We start from the raw sequence: 21114 nt of genomic DNA, 5'->3' as shown, positions 1-21114 counted from the left end.
CATGCTAGGCAAGCAATGTTTCCATTGGATTAACCGTCTCATTCCAGACAGCTGTTTCTGAACTCAGTTGAGGTGTGCAGTACAGTGACATGTTTCACAGGTTGTAATAGTCCTTTCCAGTATCCCTGTTATGCAAAGTAGTTTTGGTAAGTGTGAATGTTTTTCGCGTTGGCCTGCTGTCCCTTGAAGACAGGTGTGAGGTAGACAGCTCTGTCGCTGTCATCAGGAGTTTGGATCTCGTCATAGATATAACTCTCCTCTGCTTCTGTGACACCTGCACTCCCTGTTTCCTCTTGCAGACCCGCTTGTCCGCTGAGTTCAAGTGAAGGGCCAGACTCTAATCCTGTGACAGAAAGTTACGGTTTGTGAATGAAGTGCGTCTTACTTTGGATCTTATTAGTAAGAGATGTAAAATGGCTGTTACATTTGAAATATTGGTACGAGTGTAATATAATGTCGGTCTCGTTACTGTTATGATTTCTAACGACACGTTGCTTCTTTTTGTTTGGTTGAAGTCTCTGATAGCAAAATTACAAGTTGTATAGTTGTGTACAAAGTGATCTAAATTGCGCGATGTGTTTTAAACAACACATTTTCCTTTGCGATGTGTTGGATGATGATGATGATGATGATGATGATGATGATGATGATGATGATGATGATGATGATGATGATGATGATGATGATGATGATGATGATGATGATGATGATGATGATGATAAACTTCACTTCAATGTGTTGTCTTACTTTGATCATTCGATGCTTGACGAGGGCTCGCTGTCTCAGACGGTGAACGCTTTCTGGATCGCCTTATCAGTCTGCAATGATTTGATAAAATTGACACAATAATGCAATATATAACTCACTTGCCGCAAGCTCTGTTGGAGCGACAAGTCGGTGAAGGTCTGCGCATAATGAACGTAGTACGTATAGTGTTTGACCTGGCCTAGCATCCACTACAAGTGATCTGTGAGCTTCCCGGGGAGTCCCCATCGATTGTACCTCGCTGCGGACGGGCGCAGTGGGGTGGTTGTAAGACGTCGGCCTCCTAATCGGTAGGTCGTGAGTTCGAATCCCGGCCGCTGCCGCCTGGTGGGTTAAGAGTGGAGATTTTTCCGATCTCCCAGGTCAACTTTGTGCAGACCTGCTAGTGACTTTATCCCCTTCGTGTGTACACGCAAGCACAAGACCAAGTGCGCACGGAAAAGATCCTGTAATCCATGTCAGAGTTCGGTGGGTTATAGACACACGAAAATACCCAGCATGCCTCCCCCAAAATCGACGTATGCTGCCTGAATGGCGGGGTAAAAACGGTCACACACGTAAAACTCCTCTCGTGCTAAAAACATGAGTGAACGTAGGAGTCTAAGTCTAAGTGTGTGTGTGTGTGTGTGTGTGTGTGTGTGTGTGTGTGTGTGTGTGTGTGTGTGTGTGTGTGTGTGTGTGTGTGTGTGTGTACAATTCACACACACACACACACACGTACACGCACGCACGTACACACATACACACACACACACACACACGTACACGCACGCACGTACGTACACACACACACACACACACACACACACACACACAAAACTACCCGACAGATGTTTAGGACAGTCCTTTGGATTAATATCCCCAAAATGTTTTAACTTAAAAAAGATGCCTTTGATGACGTCTTACCCCGCTTTCAAAAGAAATGATTTCGGTTAGTCATGGCTCATTAGTCTCGGGGATGTCTGATCTCGGGTTTTATCGTTTAGTTTTAGGTCCACAGAACAGTTTTTAATATCTCTCCGTGCGACTTACAGTTTTCATTGTTATTGTTGGTGTGTCTGTCTGTGCGTTTGCTTTTTGTATTAGCCACAGTTTTGTCAATGTTGTATTTTTGTTTTCAAACTTACAGCCCAACAAGAATGCTGAGAGCGATGGCACACAGTCCACCAAACACAGCACCAGCAACTGGACCTACACGGTTGAGGCTGCTTTCACTCGTTTCTGTGAGGAAAATCGACATGACAAGTAAGTTAGTTATGTGCTTTAAGATACAGATTGAAAAAAAATTGCTTAGTATGTGCAAATTTGTTTTCTTTTTAAAAACCAAGCTCGTACAATCAATCAATCAATCAATGAGGCTTATATCGCGCATATTCCGTGGGTACAGTTCTAGGCGCTCAGCAGTGATGCCGTGTGAGATGAAATTTTATACGGCCAGTAATTGCAGCCATTTCGGCGCATATTTACCTTTCACGGCCTATTATTCCAAGTCGCACGGGTATAGGTAGACAATTATTAACTGTGCCAAAGCAATTTTGCCAGGAAAGACCCTTTTGTCAATCGTGGGATCTTTAACGTGCACACCCAATGTAGTGTACACGGGGGGGAGTTCGGACACCGAAGAGAGTCTGCACACAAAGTTGACTCTGAAATAAATTTCCGCCGAACCTGGAATCGAACTCACGCTGACAGCGGCCAACTGAATACAAATCCAGCGCGCTACCAACTGAGCTATATCCCCGCCCCAACAGCATCAACAACAGCATCAACAACACCACCACCACCAACAACAACAACAACATCAACAACAACAACAGCAACAACAACAACAACAACAACAAAATGCTAATGGTGTCCCTGTTTCAAAGACATGTCCTTTGACAGATAGAGATACAGAGAAAGAGAGAGAGAGAGAGAGAGAGAGAGAGAGAGAGAGAGAGAGAGAGAGAGAGAGAGAGAGAGAGAAGAGACAGAGAGAGAGAGAGAGATTCAGATTCAGATTCAGATTCAAAACTTTAATACAAAGGGATAAAGGTTTTAGGCAATGCCTAATCTTCCAACCTGTCCCTTTTAGACATACATGACATTAAACATTACAATTATATATTTATATAACATGTATTGAACAGCCAAACGAATAACTAATTAACTAAGAATTTGTAATCAGGTTAAAACTAACAAAAACACTAGTTATAATAACGTGGTTCATGGATTAATAAAAGGATGATTAAGATGTTATGCAGTAACAGTTATGATTTTAAAGTGTAGGGAGAGAATTATTTTTGACAAAGATATTTTCGAACATTTTTTTTAAAAGACGAAAGGGTTTGACATGTTTTACAGTACATTGGAAGTAAATTCCACACAAGCGATCCCCAGTAGGATAAACTAGATTTATACAAATCAATGCGTGGGAGCGGTAGCGTATAATTCAAAAGCCTCGCTCTACCAGGAGGACGCTCAAACAGGTCTTGGATGTATGAAGGTGTTTCATGGTTGTACATTTTGAACATGAAAACACTAGCATTTAAAAAGAACTGCTGATGTAGCGGAAGAATGTTCAGTTGAGTGTATTTTTCTTGAGTAGTCATATTGGGATCTCGGTTTAATAACTTTACACCTCTCTTGTGAAGTGTGTTTATTTTCTTTATATGAACATCACTGGCATTGCACCAGACAGTAGATGCATAGCAAATGTGAGAGAGACAGTGTGCGTGGAAAAACATTTTGAGGGCATCCACAGAAACAACGCACCAGAGCTTGTTAAGTAAGAAAAGGTTCCTAGAAACTCGTTTATAAACTGTATCAATGTGAGAGCGCCAGTTAAGTTCATCATCAATTACAACTCCAAGCACACGGTGTTGATGGACTTGAGCAATGCTAACTGTACCATGCATAAGATCAGGGCTCAGAGGCTGTCGCTGGTGTTTTTGTCTTGTGGTTATTAACATGCTTTTTGTTTTCTTAGGATGCAGTGCCATTCTGTTACAATTACACCAATCATTAATATTTGCTATACTTTCTTGGAGTACTTTTCTTATGAGATTTATATCTGTATTACTGCTGTGAAGTGTTGAGTCATCCGCAAAAAGATCAAGTACAGCATTTTCTTGTTTGAGGTGTAATGGTAAATCATTAATGTATAGTCCAAACAGTAAGGGACCAAGGATAGAACCTTGTGGGACTCCACATTTTACAGTGCCTTGTGATGAATATGAACCGTTTAGGTAGACTGCTTGTTTCCTATCTGACAGATATGATGTAAAAAAGGACACAGATGAGCTATTTTGCAGGTAAATAAGTAATTTGTCTAACAAAATAGCATGATCAACTAAGTCAAATGCTTTCCTGAGATCAAGGAATACCGCTCCGCTAAGAGAGAGAGAGAGAGAAGAGACAGAGACAGAGACAAAGAGACAGAGAGAGAGAAGAGACAGAGACAGAGACAAAGAGACAGAGAGAGAGAGACAGAGAGAGGGAGAGAGAGAGAGAGGAGACAGAGACAAAGAGACAGAGACAGAGAGAGAGAGAGAGAGAGAGAAGAGGCAGAGACAAAGAGACAAAGAGATAAAGAGAGAGAGACAGAGAGAGAGAGAAGAGACAGAGAAAAAGAGACAGAGAGAGAGAGAGAAGAGACAGAGACAAAGAGAGAGAGAGAGAAGAGACAGAGACAAAGAGACAGAGAGAGAGAGAGAGGGGGAGAGAGAGACAGAGAGAGAGAGGGGGAGAAACAGAGAGAGAGAGAGAGAAGAGACAGAGACAAAGAGACAGAGAAAGAGAGAGAGAGAGAAGAGACAGAGACAAAGAGACAGAGACAGAGAGAGAGGGGAAGAAAGAGACAGAGAGAGGGGGGGAGAGACAGAGAGAGAGGAGGAGAGAGAGACAGAGAGAGAGAGAGAGAGGGGGAGAGAGATATACGGAGAACACCATCACATCAACAGAGAGATCAGAACGTTAATTTTAGAAGCAGCAACAATAAACCTTTAGAAGCAACAACCACATCATCAGATAAACAGCTAATAAGAATAAGATTCAGAAATGTGAAGGATTACAACCAAGAAGCAAAAGAAAGAAGAAAGAAAAAAAAGAGAGAGACAAAAAAACAGTACCCAACGAGCCTGACTCCTTCCATCCAAATCAAACCATACAAAGACGGGCGCAGTGGCGTAGTGGATAAGACATCGGCCTCCGAATCGGAAGGTCGTGAGTTCAAATCCCGGCCGCGGCCGCCTGGTGGGTAAAGGGTGGAGATGTTTCTGATCTCTCAGGTCACCCTATGTTCAGACCTGCTAGTACCTTAATCATCCCCCTTCGTGTGTACACGCAAGCACAAGACCAAGTGCACACGGAACAGATTCTGTGTTCCATGTCCGAGTTCGGTGGGTTATAGAAACATGAACATACTCAGCATGCTTCCCCCGAAATCGCTGCTTGCTGTCTGAATGGTGGAGTAAAAACGGTTATACACGTACAAATCCACTCGTGCAAAAACATGATTGAACGTTGGAGTTTCAACCCATGCAAAAAGAAGAAGATGAAGAAGAGAGAAGAAACCATACACGATCACACTTTACCAAAACACATATCGCCGACATGTCCGTCTATACAGCCAACTTCGCAGGTGCCGTTCCTATGGTTACATCGAGACTCGGCACAGTTGCCACATTTCTTGACACAGCCAGGACCAAAGGCACCGTTCTGGCACTCTTAACCAAAAGAAGAAAATGTTGATGTGATTACAAAGACAAGTTGTCAATGTCAAATGGATGAAGGAGCAGTGAATATGTATAAGGCTGGGGGTGGGGAGATAATATAACTCGTTGATCCATAGCATCAGAGACTTACCGATTAAAGTCACTTTGTATGTACTGTAAAGTGAATACCATTAAATAATGAATGACCATTTCAAAACATGGATGGTAATTGAAATATTTTTAAGCAGTCATCCCTCCACAGACACACAGATTGTCAATTCAAAATTCAGTGCAATTGCTTCGTAAGCGCGCTGTATATATATGTGTGTGTGTGTGTGTGTGTGTGTGTGTGTGTGTGTGTGTGTGTGTGCGTGTGTGTGTGCGTGTGTGTGTGTGTGTGTGTTTTTTTGCGCGCGCGCGTGCGTGTGTGTGTGTGTGTGTCTGTCCGTCTGTCTATTTGTCTGTCTGTCTGTCCGTGTCTGTGTGAGCTCATATAGCAAGTCCAAAATCATAAACACGAACACTGTGCCTGCCAGATTAAACATACTCTCTTCACAGAATCCTGATCCCAAAAGGAATCCTGAAGCGCATCCTGCCTGACACGTGCCGTTGTTCCTGTGACAGGATCCATCACCACCACACTGCGCACTGCACGGCTTGTCGCACTCAGTCCCGTGCATATTCTTTTCACACACTAAAAAAAATAGTAAAAATGATTTCGTATTTCATCAATTATTCTCCAATCATCAATGCATGTTGAAAGTGCATGATTTACCTTGACTCACTATATGACGCTATGGCAAGCCGCTGAACGGTGTTAATGTCATTCTTCTGAGAAGTCAGAAAATGCGGCTTTTTAAGCTGTTTTCACGAGCAGTGAGACGAAAAACGGTACATTTCAGTAACTCCTTGACGTACTGCCTGCAAACGTTCAGAGCTGTGTGCTAGTACATGTCGTAAAATAAGACACGAAATTGTAAGCCATTTGAGATCAACAACAACAAGTCGCGTAAGGCGAAATTACAACATTTAGTCAAGCTGTCGAACTAACAGAATGAAACTGAACTCACTGCATTTTTACAGCAAGAGCGTATACTCGTAGCATCGTCAGTCCACCGCTCGATGCAATGGCAGTGAAATTGACAAGAAGAGCGGGGTAGTAGTTGCGCTGAGAAGGATAGCACGCTTTTCTTTATCTCTATTCTTTTTAACTTTCTGAGCGTGTTTTTAATCCAAACATATCACACCTATATGTTTTTGGAATCAGGAACCCACAAGGAATAAGATGAAATTGTTTTTAAATCGATTTCGGAAATTTTATTTTAATAATAATTTTTGTATTTTTAATTTTCAGAGCTTGTTTTTAATCCAAATATAACATATTTATATGTTTTTGGAATCAGAAAATGATGAAAAATAAGATAAACGTAAATTTGGATCGTTTTAAAAACAATGTGTTTTTTTTACAATTTTCAGATTTTTAATGACCAAAGTCATTAATTAATTTTTAAGCCACCAAACTGAAATGCAATACCGAAGTCCGGCTTTTGTCGAAGATTGCTGGGCCAAAATTTCAATCAATTTGATTGAAAAATGAGGTTGTGACAGTGCCGCCTCAACTTTTACAAAAAGCCGGATATGACGTCATCAAAGATATTTATCGAAAAAAAGAAAAAAAAACGTCCGGGGATATCATTCCCAGGAACTCTCATGTAAAATTTCATAAAGATCGGTCCAGTAGTTTAGTCTGAATCGCTCTACACACACACACAGACAGACACACACACACACACACACACACACACACACATACACCACGACCCTCGTCTCGATTCCCCCCTCTACGTTAAAATATTTAGTCAAAACCTGACTAAATATAAAAAGCATGAAGAACATCATCACCTTGTTTACAGTTGTCTCCCTTCCAGCCAGGCTGACATCCATTGGGACAGAGGCCTGTCACCGTGTTGCACGTGTCACTGTCTGCACACTGTCCGCACCGCTCTCCACAGTCATAGCCGTGAGTACCAGCTGGGCAACCTTTGAAACAGCGACAAATAATTCATATTATCAGTGTGACTTTCAGTGTCTATGGTCACTACATTGTTAAAATATTCTACAGGGATTGCTTAAAATATGCACTATGCTTGAATCCCAAATGGCAGATCTTGTATATGTCACGATAAAAATGGAATAAAGTATTGTTGAAACCAAAATATGCTATTGTTTTATTATTCGCTGAGAACAACTGATTTCCATATATTTACACAGACAGGCGGAGAACTGCCATCATCTGATAGTTAAACAAACAAAAACAAAATCCGAAAGCGTCTTTTTACAAAATCGATTTCTTCAGAGTTTTTAAATGTTTCCCTATACTGTCGTATTCTTGAATTTACATGAACAAATGTATTCTTTGTGTCGTGTCATTATCAGCCGCAAAATGTGTGAGTGAAAGTCCTCCTATCACAATTGTTGGGACGTAAAACTAATAGATTTAACTAGAACACAAAGTTTCATTATGACGCTTATAGTTGTTGAAAAGCGTTTATTAGAATAACCAAAAGGAATGTATCAGGTGTTTATTTGTTTCTTGAAGTCATCATATCAAGAAGTGTTCTTACTTTGATTGCAGAACACTGTGCCCCATCCCTTGTCACACCCAGAAGGACATGTCATTGTTGTGACGTCACAGTCAGCATCATCTTTGCAGTGACCGCACCTACAGTCATCGCCTCTGTAGCCTGTGCTACAGTCTGTATAAACATACAGTTTATCTCTCACACACACACACACACACACACACACACACACACACACACACATACACACTCACACACACACACACATACACACACACACACTCACAAACACACACATACACTCACACACACACACACACACACACACACACACACACTCACACACACACACACACACATTCACAAACACACACATACACTCACACACACACACACACACACACACACACACACACACACACACACACACACACGCACGCGCAAACACACCTAAAACAGACGGACGCTAAACCGACCATGTGGGTCTTTTTCTGGATATTGTAGAAGCATCTGGTGTTTTTCATAGCTTATAATTGTTCAGCATGCTTTGATAAAAAACGAAGGTATTATTTACTCAAAGAGCTAACATATCAGTTGAGAGATCAAATTATCCGTTGCGATTTTTACCGAGAGAAAATGTCTTCTTCTGCGTTCCAACCTTACCGAGAGAAAACAACAATGCATGGGTGGTGGGTTTGAACTCACATTTACTTTTAAACAGTGCTACAATAAGTATCGCAGTTTCTTACGCCAATGTATCTGAGTTAGTGAATGATCTTAATAACCATGACACGTATCAAATTTACTGTTATGAAAACATAAACCTGACCAGACACCTTACATATGAATCTCACCTGTGAGACAAGTGCCGTAGTAGTTGTCACAGATGTCGTTGTCTTTACAGTGACCGCTACACGTCTGGTCACACTGCTCTCCGTACAGACCGTCCTTGCATGCTGGAGACAATCACTACCATTACTTACCTTCTGACTTTGTTGTGAAAGAATTGTTTGAAAGCAAAAGAAAGTATATATCAGTCGGAAGTAAAGCCGATCATACTCGTTAGCGCAAATGTCTCGCTTGTTACGCATAATCCGCTATAATTTCTAGTAAGCGTCAGAATAGGCCTGTGCACCAAATTGTAATAATGTCGGGGTTTACGCGACTTGTTATTTCTTCCCGCTGGCGACAGCAGAGTTTCAAAATATCAAACAACCACCCAAACCATTTTATCAAACAACCAAAACAAACACAGGAAATGCCGGGTTAGCTCGTACCCCACACTTGCACTTCACAGAGGTTGATAAGATAGTCGAGACCCCAGTAGCCATCTCCGTGTTTCTCAAACCTGACCCTTCGCCCAGTGATAGGAGTGTGACACTTGATGTTGATCTGTTCAGGAAGCGCCGTCAGCGCAGCCGTGTTGGCTAAAGTACTGTTAGGGAAACTGTAACACAGCTGGCCGTCCACGTTCACACTCATACCAGACATGCGGGTGGCACCAAAGCTTTCTGCAAGGAATGTCAGTATTCAGTTAAGAAATATTTAAAAAACAGAATGTCTCGATTGAACATAAGGTTCCCCTTCTTTGAGTTATGTGGCGCGAAAGGTCGAGTGATACTTATTTTTAGGCGGTTGGTCGAGACTTCAAATGAGTGCATATTTGTGTGCATTCAATCGTAAACAAACAACAGAAATTCTATGTAAAATGGATCGATACATAAATAGTAGTTGTATTTTGCCAAAAGTACAAATAACGTATAATAAGTTAATGATACAGAAACGCACACGCACACGCACACGCACACACACACACACACACACTCACACTCACACACACACACATACACACACACACACACACACACACACACACACACACACACACACACAGTGACACACACACACACGGCAGTTAGCAGTATATCTGTCTTTGGATTTCAAAGACAGTTTAACACACATAGCTCTTCCTCAGCTTGGTTTCAATTATGCAATGCGTTATGTTATCTTCATAATATTCTTGTTTTTTAATTCTGAACTGTTTCCGTTTCTGTTCACAAGTGCGGTAATAATGGCGCATGGCGTACCGTTCCTTCTGTAAATGGTTATGTTGGTGACGGTGTAGTTACGACCCAGGTCCACCTGCCACCAGCCGTTGTAGTCTCCAACGGCAGTGTGGGCACAGTTGGTCTCTGGGTCTATTTGAGTTTTGAACACCGTGTCCATTCTGCCGTTGACCGCCACACAGGCCGGCCCCGCCACACCTTCACCGAGATAGATGCTGCTGATGCTGGCTGACTTTCCGTACGCCACATTTTCTGCCAGGAACAAAACCACGGGTGGGGAACTGTTCCTCACCATATCCGTTAGGAGCGACGATCCAGAGCAAGTGAAAAATAGCGACTACCCACAACCGGAACACGTCGCTCCCAACGGATATGGTGCGGAACAGTTCCCCACCCGTGAAAACTTCTTATAAAGCGATAGTCTCTCGCAGGGTCACTTTCTTGTTCAAGTATACTCAGACTGCAACTGGTGTGTCATTGTTTTTGTCAATGAGCATAAAACCCAAAGTAAGAACCACATACAGTCTGTCCAAAAAATATTGAAAATTTTCCTCAAACTTCAAAAAAGTGTGAAATGTTCCTATAATACGGAGTCATGGTGAATTATATATCAATGTAAAGGTTATCACGTGCCCTTTCTGCATATTTTGTTCGATTTTGAATTATCTCCCCTCTGATGTACCAGACGACAGCCATCGCCCTTGACTAAATGTAACAACGTACACACTTTCATACACCACCACCACCGTCTCGATTCGTGATCTATCTGAAAACTTTTTGTCAAAACTTGACAACATGTAAAAACGTACCTATTTTTCCATCAGAACCAGGGAAGGTTGTTCCGTTGTTGCCACACCCATTGGAACATGAACACTGAGGCTCACCTGCCGAAATAAAATTAAAAGCAAACAGCCTTCAAAATGCTTAAACATTGTTTTCCAAACACCATTGCGGGTCTCACACAAAACACTGCGCATCAACATATTTATTACAATGGTACATAGCGATTATACCGAGTTATGCTTCTATCTCTCTCTCTCTTTCTCTCTCTCTCTCTCACTCTCTTTTCCTTCATAACAAGCTGGTGAACAAAAAACAATGTTCATATGTGAAAGTTCGAGGTAGTGAACGGGTTTGAGTTTCAGGCGAAACGTTGATTGTCAAAGTAAAAGCCAATCAGGCTTTTATTTCATGTGTGGAGCCATCGCGGCTTTGGATTCCTGTTTCCGAGGAAAACAAATGTAAGCATTCACTGTCAAAGACCCAATCAATGTTGGAAATTACAGCGGCGACTCATGGTCAATTTGCAACTTATCTCTGTAATGCACAACGAAAAGTCATGAAACACTAAATACAAAAGGCACATGCCCAAAATGCCACACACAAGTATGACGTGATATCTCAAACTTCTGACGTGCTTTAAGGCCCTGAATTGCATTCTAACAATTACGTTCAGAAGAGGAATTCCCGTCAATAATTGTGCGTACTTTGCTCTTCCAAAGTGATGACAAAAACAATGTTTGGTGGCTTGTTGTCAGACCAACATTTGTTTTGTTGGGGTTCTCGGGGAGCATATCGCCTTCTGTTTCATCCTTTTCAAACTCGGCCTTCGGCCTTGGTCCATAAAGATGAAACCGGAGACGATGTGCTCCCCTTCAACTAACAAAAAAGCTTCTCTGTCAACAAGCCACCAAAGATCTTATGATATACTGCACTGCAATGTAAACAAGTGCAATGTACACCCCGACATGATTTTTTGTATGTGTAAATCTTGAAAGGATTGAGTGCATTATGCAGTCAAAACTCTCTCTCTCTCTCTCTCTCTCTCTCTCTCTCTCTCTCTCTCTCTCTCTCTCTCTCTCTCTCTCTCTCTCTCTCTCTCTCTCTCTCTCCTCTCTCTCTCTCTCTCTCTCTCTCTCTCTCTCTCTCTCTCTCTCTCTCTCTCTCTCTCTCTCTCTCTCTCTCTCCTTCTCTCTCTCTCTCTCCCACACACACACACACATACACACTCTCTCTCTCTCTCCTTCTCTCTCTCTCTCTCACACACACATACACACACACACACACACACACACACACACACACACATACATACATACATACATACACCGCGGTCTATTGTTCAAGTAAATTAGAAAGAGAAAGCGAGAGTCTGACAGACAGACGCAGAGAAAGAGGCATTAACCTTGTACAAAGCAGAAAGTATATTGAACAAAGTTAAAGATACTGACATTTTTGTTGGTTACAGAAGTGATCACTCCTTGATTACCTTACAATTTGAATCTAAAAAAAGAAGCACAATTTAAGAATTATTGGAAGTTTAATCCTAGCTTATCAAAAGACAGACATTTTGGGGAAGAAATTAAAAACATAATTAAAACAGTTAAAGAACAATATGCCGCCTTAGTTTATAATAGAGAGCAAATTGAAAGAATTTCGGGCGAAGAATTGCAACTTATCATATCTGATCAACTGTTTTTAGATGTTTTGTTAATGGAAATAAGAAAAAAAAAACCAATGAACCTTAGTTCAAGGAAAAAAAGGAAAGATATTCAAAAGAATACACAGTGGGAGTTGGAAATAAGAGATTTTGGAGAATAAATTGAATCAAACAGAGACAGATTTGGAGGAATTACAGATAAAAAAAAGAGCAAAATTTAGTAAATTTGAGGGAACAAAAGTAGAGGGTATTTTATTGAGAAGTAAGGCAAGATGGGCAGCTGAAGGAGACAAAGTTTCAAAATATTTTTGCAATCTTGAGAAACGACATTTTGTCAGCAAACAAATGTTTAAATTGGTTTCTAGAAATGGGCAACTTTTGGACACAACTGACGAAATGTTAGAAGAGACCAAACTTTATTTTGAAGAGTTATATGCAGAAAGAAAAGTGAGGAATGTTGATTTAAACCATTTTATAACCACATTACCAAACTTAACCGAAATTGAGATACAGTCCACGGAAGGCATGATTTCACTAGAAGAAGCAACAAAAGCATTAAAAAGTATGAAGAATGGAAAGAGCCCTGGTACTGAGGGTATGACAGAAGATTTTTTTTTTTAATTTTGGAAACAACTTGGCTCTTTCGTGGTCAGATCACTAAATGAAGGTTTTATTAAAAAAAGAAATGTCAATAAAACAGAGAGAAGGGATAATAATAGGAATACCAAAAGGTGATAAACCAAGAGAGTATTTGAAGAACTGGAGACCAATATCACTTTTGAATGTAACATATACAATTGGATCATCCTGCATAGCTAATAGAATTAAGACAGTTCTTCCTCACCTTATTGATACAGATCAGACAGGATTTGTGACCGGAAGGTATATTGGAGATAATTTGCGATTATTGTATGATTTAAAAGATTATTTAAAAACAACAGACACTGCAGGGTTATTAGTTTCTATTGACTTTGAAAAAACTTTTGATTCCATTAGTTGGGAGTATATGCACAGAGTTTTGAAAAGGTATGGATTTGGAGACGATTTGTGTTAATGGATTGCTGCCTTTTATACCAATATTAAGTCTTCCATAATTGTTAAGTGAAAGGCTTCTACGTGCATATCAATTAATCGTGGTTGTAGACAAGGAGATCCTGTTTCTTTCTTTCTTTATTTGGTGTTTAACGTCGTTTTCAACCACGAAGGTTGTATCGCGACGGGGAAAGGGGGGAGAGGGGATAGAGCCACTTGTCAATTGTTTCTTGTTCACAAAAGCACTAATCAAAAAATTGCTCCAGGGGCTTGCAACGTAGTAGTAGTACAATATATTACCTTACTGGGAGAATGCAAGTTTCCAGTACAAAGGACTTAACATTTCTTACATACTGCTTGACTAAAATCTTTACAAAAATTGACTATATTCTATACAAGAAACACTTAACAAGGGTAAAAGGAGAAACAGAATCCGTTAGTCGCCTCTTACGACATGCTGGGGAGCATCGGGTAAATTCTTCCCCCTAACCCGCGGGGGGGGGGGGGGGGGGGGGGGGATCCTGTTTCACCATATTTATTTATATTATGTGCTGAAGTATTAGATTGTAAGATACGTGAAAGTAATGATATAAAAGGAATTGTTGTTAGAGATAGAGAGTATAAAATAAGTCAATTTGCAGACCATACAATTTTTTTTTTTTTAAAGGAGATCAAAATTCATTTGAAGAGTTATTTAGAGTAATAGATGAATTTAGCGAGGTGTCTGGTTTAAAATTCAATTATAAGAAAACTTGCAATGCTTGGTTAGGTTGTAAAAGAAATAGTAACACTGTGTATTTGTTGAATAAGCACATGTCTTGGAACCCATGTCAGTTCAAAATCCTTGGACTTTGGTTTACAAATGATTTGGCCAATATGACGGAGTTTAAACATAAAGGATAAGTTTAATGAAGTTAAAAAGTTGTTTAGTATTTGGGCAAGAAGAAGCAGTACTCCAGTTGGCAGAGTTGCTGTATTAAAATCATTGATACTTTCGAAACTGACGTACTTGTGGATCATGTTACCAAACCCACCAGATATGATGATTCAGGAATTGCAAATGATGTGTTTTGAGTTTGTTTGGGACAAAAAAAAGAGATAACATAAAAAGAACTATAGCTATTCACAATACCCAAGAAGGTGGCATAAGTTTACCTTCAATAAAGCATTACATTAAGTCACTTAAATTAACCTGGTTTAAAAGAATCAACAAGCCCTCATCTGCAAAGAAACACCTCTTTTTTATGTCGTGTCCAAAAATGGAAGTGATACAGAACTATGGCCCAAAATTATTGAAAAATAGTAATGTTAATTCCTTCTGGAAGAATGTATTTGAAGCGTATGAAGATTTTTATGATAAAGTTTAAATAAATGAGCCAACAGAATTATTAGCAGAGCCAAAAGTTCAAAATTGCCAAAAAAAGTCATTCATTTTAAAGACTGGGCAGAAAAGGGTTTATTTAAGGTAAAACATTTGATTAAAGAAGATGGAACATTTTTGAATTATCAAGAATTTCAAACAAAATATGATAAACACATAAAAATTCTTGATTATTTTGGCTGCGTTAATTCGGTTAGGGTTTATAAGCGCAAAAACGGCATTGAGTTTATTAATGCAGATGCAATAGAACAGATGAAAGCTTTAAATTTGATTGAATTAACAATGAAAGGATCCAAATCGTATTATGATATAATGATAGGTAAGCCTGAAATGTCAAAAGCAAGTACAAATTGGGAAAGAGCATGTCTATGTTTCCCCAAGTCTATGTTCCCCCAGGTCTATGTTCCTCCAGGTCTATGTCCCCCCAGGTCTATGTTCCTCCAGGTCTATGTTCCTCCAGTCATGCCATGTGTCATGTCATGTCATGTCATGTCATATGTCATATATATGTCAGGTCATGTGTCATGCCACATGTCATTTCACATGTCATGCCACACGTGTCTTGTCACGTGTCATGTTAAATATCATGCCATATGTTATGGCATATACCTTGTTGCATGTCATAGCATATGTTATGTCATGGCAAGCAATATGTCGTGTCATATGTCATGCTATATATCGTGCTATAAGTCGTGTCATGTGTCATGTCATATGTCACGTCCTCTGTTCTGGTGTTTATGAAAACGGAAGCTTCTGAAAATCAAAACATTTCCCCCTCTGTCACCTCTTACAAGACGCGCTTCATCCATTTTGAACAGAGAAATCTGCTTGCTTGCCGCTTGGCAATAAGTGGAAGTGCCTAGCTTCAGATTGACTGTCTTGGGCTTCTAGCCTTTATAACCTGAATTTCTCTGTAAGTAAGGATGTACTGGCAGAAAGAGTAGTCAGCTCGATCTTTCCACTGAAAACCCAAGCTTTGTCAGTAGGCTAGCTACCAACAAACAGGCCAAGAGAGAGGCTGAATAAAAGAATAGATCCGTTGTGTATTGCAACGGAATGCAGTAACTTCTGTAGGCGCCCTGTAGGCCTACCGCTTTTTGGCTTTGTGGGAAATGACGGGCAGTTTGGAGACATTGTTGGCGGGAAAAGTACACACCCAAGTACACACCCCACACAGAGTTTACTCCATTTCAGATTTCCCGAAATGTCAAAGTTCCCCCAGGACAGAAATGTCATTTGCCATGTCATATGACATGACATGACACATGACATGACATGACATATCATATTAGACCTGGGGGAACATAGACCTGGGGGAACATAGACCTGGGGGAACTTCGGGTGCCTCCCATATTGGAAATATTATTGGACAGAGAAATTAATTGGCAAAAAGTGTTCCGATGCACACAAAAAAGAAAAGAAGTCAAGTTACGATGGTTCCAGTTAAAAATTATTTGCCGAATTCTGGTTACAAACTCTATTTTAAAGAATATGGGGGTAACAACTAGTAACCTGTGCAATTTTTGCAATTTGCAAAGAGACACCATTATTCATTATTAATGGCAGTGTGAATTTGTTCAAACCTTTTGGAACAACCTTAAACAGTATATGAAAGAAAAATGTTTGAACTGCAGCAGACTTGAGTTAAACCCCACACTTGTATTATTTGGACAAGACGGCATAACAAATACTGATGAAGGTTTTGATTGTATTTTATTGCAAGCCAAATTTTTTTTATACAAATGTAGAATAAATAAAGTAAAGCCAACATTGAACTTTTTTTTTAAAGGAACTGGCCTACACATACAAGATTGATAAACATATCTACTGTACAGAATTGAATTATGGTAAATTTAGGCTGAAGTGGGCTTCATATTATTTTTATCCTTGTAGAACAGCACTTATTATAATTGATTGTATGTTGTATTGAATATTTTTTTATCCGTCATATCCACTCTAGTACCATCTGACTCCTATGCATTGCATGAAAAATTGAACAATTGCCTGAATAAAAACATCTTTGAAGAAAAAAATGAAAAAATAAACGCGCAACAACAACAAACAAAAAACAACAAAAACTTGTACTAAATTTCACCAAACGAATTAGTGCGACACATTTCGCACCCTAATTAAAGCATTAATTTAATTACCGTGTCATTTCACTCTAACTTTCTTTGCCAGTTGAGGCCGTCCACTTGACTATCTGGCTTACATTTAGGATCAAATATTTCTTAAACAGGGATCACCTGACCGCCCCTCAAACAAGGGTACCCCCAAAATCGGCGTGACAAAAACAGAAGGGACGGATTACCAATCGACGAAAAATCATAATATGCACAACTTGGCAACTTTGACATACGAGAAGAGAGTCAAATCAATTATCCACCCAGAACATTTTGTTTTGTTTAGCTGGCTTGTGTATTTCGTGTGTCATGCTCTTCCTACTCATTTACGATAGGTCAAAACGGGTGGTTTTGCGGCAATGTTGAGGGGTACCATGACAAAAAGCGCTGTGTTTCAGCAATGCAAGGGTGGGTGGGAGCGAGAGAGAGAGAGAGAGAGAGAGAGAGAGAGAGAGAGAGACAGACAGACAGACAGACAGACAGACAGACAAACAGACAGACAGACAGACAGACAGACAGACAGACAGACAGACAGACAGACAGACAGGCAGAGACTTACCTTGTAGATGAACGAAAAAATAGATGGCAAAATAAAACACTGTGAGATAAAACTTCATTCTGCGCTCGACGTGCCTTCCCGAACTAACAGCTTTCCAACTGAACTGTAGAATTCCAAACTACGATTTAGTGTGTTAAAGATTGTTTTTTTATTCAGTCCAGCCAGGAAGGAATTTTCTCTTTCTTGTTTGCCAATGGCACTATTTCCTTTAATGCAAACACTCGCGTTACCTGACCCTATGACAATAACCTCGTCCCCTTCTTTGTCCCTGTCTCTCTCGCTGTGACTGTGTCTGTGTCTGTCTGTCTGTCTGTCTGTCTGACTGACTGTATGTCTATCTGTCTATCTGTCTGTCTGTCTGTCTCTCTCTCTCTGTCTTTCTCTTTCTCTGTCTCTGTCTCTGTCTCTCTCTCTCTCTCTCTCTCTCTCTCTCTCTCTCTCTCTCTCTCTTTATATCTAGCTGGATGTAAAAAAGCAATATTCTTGCTTATCTATTACCCTCGATAATAAAGATTTTGTCTTGTCTTGTCTTGTCTTGTCTCTCTCTCTCTCTCGCTCTCTCTCGTTCTGTCTCTCTAGTGTATTTGCGCGTGTGAAAATGCTTCTGTGTGTATATGTGTGTGTGTGTTTTTGTGTCTGCGTCTGTCTGTTTCTATACATTTGTGTTCTTGATGTTCCGATGCTTTCACATACCTTGGTGATTTCATAGAAAACTTTCCCTTCTAGTAAATGTGTTAGATAACCTTTACACTATCCTTAAATTAAGCAGACCATCCATTTGCAGATGAACATTGATATGGTGTGTTCTACACTCACACACACACACACACACACACACACACACACACACACACACACACACACACCTCGTCTTGATTCTCAGTCTATCTGAAAACATGTAGAATACATTGAATAAATGTAAAAAGATTTTTTTTTCTTCTGAACGCAAACCCCAGTCGTGCCCGAATGAACTCATTCGCTGTGTGTCAGAATTGGAATTCCGACACCTGTGTTTAGCGTTGCACGCACGTCTGTTGTTTAGTTCCGACGGATATCACGAATTTTTAACGGTCCTGCTGACCAAGGGAAACAACCCCCGCAATAAACTTCGATCTGTCTACAGTGGAACCATTCACTGTAAACAGTTCCTTCCCTTCAATTGTTGGGATTAATTTGATTTTGTTGACGGTGTGCGACCCACGTGTTTTGACTTTTCCAAGATAGCGGATCGTTCTGCTACAAGACGTAGTTACTTAAAAAGAGTGCTAGAACTTGTTATTCAGTACGGTTCTGATCTTGACCTTGGTGATGATGATAGTGGAGATGATATTTTAGATTCTGGTGACGAGTTTGTGCCAATGGACGATAATTTGGGTGACGTGATGATTCGGACAATGAAAGTGTCGATCATGACATTGTGTATGATAAACCCATGACGTAGAAAGTTTGGTTTTTTTGCTTCAAAGAGGTAGTTTGACTGGATGTGAAGACAACAAAAGGTATGTTCTTTCAAATGTTTCATATATTTTCTAAAAGAGCAAGTTTCAAACTTTGCAAAAATGTAAGGTAGATAAGGTTATTTTGTGTTGTTGATTTTTATTATATTTTTAAAAATGGGTCAAAATCGTACGATTTGAGGGAACACAGGGACAATTTAACAATTTAGACGCGCCTCGATTATGCTTGACACTCACCAGTTCAAGTCTATTTAAAGGACCAGACCACGCTGTTTTAGCGTCAAAAACGCTTCGAATCGTGTTCCTGCGCGACCGAACACTTCCCGATGTTTGCAGTTAGTTAGAAAACCACTTTCTTACCGTCTTCAACAATGTTTGGTTTACTTCGGAATCTTCTAAGGCCGTAATCCGACGAATTTTGTGACCGAAGCGACGGATTTCTTCTCCAAAACGACCCGCCATTGTGCCACGTGATCTTCGCGAGACTGGCTTATGAATAAATTATCCGTGACGTCACACCGTGTGGAGATGGTAGTTTACCAACATCATGAACATGACAACAACAAGCGTAACTGCAGACGAAATTGAACCGTACATGTTCGAACTACCGGTTTCTCTCCTCGAATCAAGCATGAAAGATGAGGGCGGAGTTCCAGCAGTAGTGAAACAGTGACGATGAAAATTGCGACACTGTTTGTCTCAGCGATCAAAGGTAAACACGCCCGCTCTCTGTGCTGAACTTATCGTCTGCTTTCGAGTCTGTGCTATTTTTTCACTCTCGCCTTGTCAACGCACTCGCGAATAAGTGGGATATTGTTTAAGTGTTCATGCATTGCATTCACGAGTAAAAGAACAACAGCTCATCGCAGTTTTAACTGTTCTTGATTATTTCAGAGACTGGTGTCAGAGTGGCCACTGTACCTGTTGTATTGTGTGGGAGGGGCAGATTTGAGAGAGAGAGGAAGCTAGCCTGAGGTACATTGTAGAATGAAAACTTGCAGGGGAGCAAGAATGCATCACCAGCCACGAAGGTGTACATACAACTTTTTTTGAGGTGCCTATATTTGTTTGATTGTTAAATGTATGTATTTGTTGTTGTTTTTAAAGGCTATCAAGAAAACTGTTGTCATTTAAATTTGTAACACTCAGTCACATATAGTTTCACACACACACACACACAAGATTAACTCACTTGCATGCCCACAGAAGAAGTTTGCTCTTCACATTGTTCTGTTGTTGTTTTTATAATGTAATCATTGTAACATCAACACTCAGTAATAACCAATATTACAACACAATCACTTTTTCATCAGAACTCACTCACATACTACATGACTTTGTATTAAACCCTGGTTTATGGACACTTGCATTTGTACTTTGCATGGGAAAGCAGCCTAAATTTCAGGTGAACTTTAATAAAAGAAGATTTATATGTATGTTGCTCTAGATGCATGTTTTAATAAATAATAATGACATTCAGGAAAGTAAAAGGACTGTTGAAGTTTGCTGTTGTAAAATGTCTGATGATCAGGGTTCTGTTGCACATTTAGTGAATTGACTGTACCAATTGCTGTTATTATTTACACCCAATCAGTGCATCCACATGATATTATGTAGCTTAAATTAAAGAAAATGTTTTGATGTGTTCAGAACATACCAACAAGTTGCACACTCACTGACTTTCCGAAAGAACAGGAAAGTTCTTCCTGCCTGTCTGGTCGCTGCCATCAGAGACCTCTTTCTGTCACAGAGCTACACAGGCTTCAAATATATATATATATATATATATATAACTATAAATGGGAACTTAGGTCTCCCGCTCCAAAAAGGGATTTTAAGGTTCCCAGTAAATATATTGGATATTTATCAATGAAATTGTAAGTAAATCACCACAAATACATACTTTCAAGGTTGATTATTTATTGACAGAAGACTTATTTACAAAAATAAAAAAACTGCAGATATATGATTTGTCATGGTGGCCCTAAGGTTTTTTGAACATATAAGGGGGTTTG

The 21114-nt window shown here is 40.0% G+C and overlaps 2 protein-coding genes across 2 annotated transcripts in view; both read right to left on the bottom strand.

The window, feature by feature from the left end:
* The window catches only part of LOC138963929 (uncharacterized), an 18904-nt gene extending 1133 nt beyond the window's left edge, over positions 1-17771 (bottom strand). The window contains exons 1-12 of the mRNA XM_070335791.1: positions 17643-17771; positions 10917-10991; positions 10129-10359; positions 9319-9552; positions 8896-8997; positions 8084-8215; positions 7362-7499; positions 6007-6153; positions 5340-5471; positions 1893-1986; positions 748-818; positions 1-343 (exon numbers count right to left, since the gene is read on the bottom strand). The exon at positions 1-343 is cut by the window's left edge and continues 1133 nt beyond it. Coding sequence (XP_070191892.1) covers positions 129-343; positions 748-818; positions 1893-1986; positions 5340-5471; positions 6007-6153; positions 7362-7499; positions 8084-8215; positions 8896-8997; positions 9319-9552; positions 10129-10359; positions 10917-10991; positions 17643-17700 — 1629 coding nt within the window. The 5' untranslated portion in view covers positions 17701-17771 and the 3' untranslated portion in view covers positions 1-128. The remainder of the gene's footprint in view (positions 344-747; positions 819-1892; positions 1987-5339; positions 5472-6006; positions 6154-7361; positions 7500-8083; positions 8216-8895; positions 8998-9318; positions 9553-10128; positions 10360-10916; positions 10992-17642) is intronic.
* Positions 1-21114, bottom strand: part of LOC138963928 (receptor-type tyrosine-protein phosphatase mu-like) — a 500599-nt gene that overhangs the window by 320316 nt on the left and 159169 nt on the right. The gene's annotated exons all lie outside the window — the stretch shown is intronic.

The sequence above is a fragment of the Littorina saxatilis genome, linkage group LG4 (genome assembly GCF_037325665.1).
Source record: "Littorina saxatilis isolate snail1 linkage group LG4, US_GU_Lsax_2.0, whole genome shotgun sequence".
Taxonomy (NCBI): domain Eukaryota; kingdom Metazoa; phylum Mollusca; class Gastropoda; order Littorinimorpha; family Littorinidae; genus Littorina; species Littorina saxatilis.
Note: the sequence above shows the minus strand (reverse complement) of the source record. Positions and strands in the feature narration are given on the sequence as shown.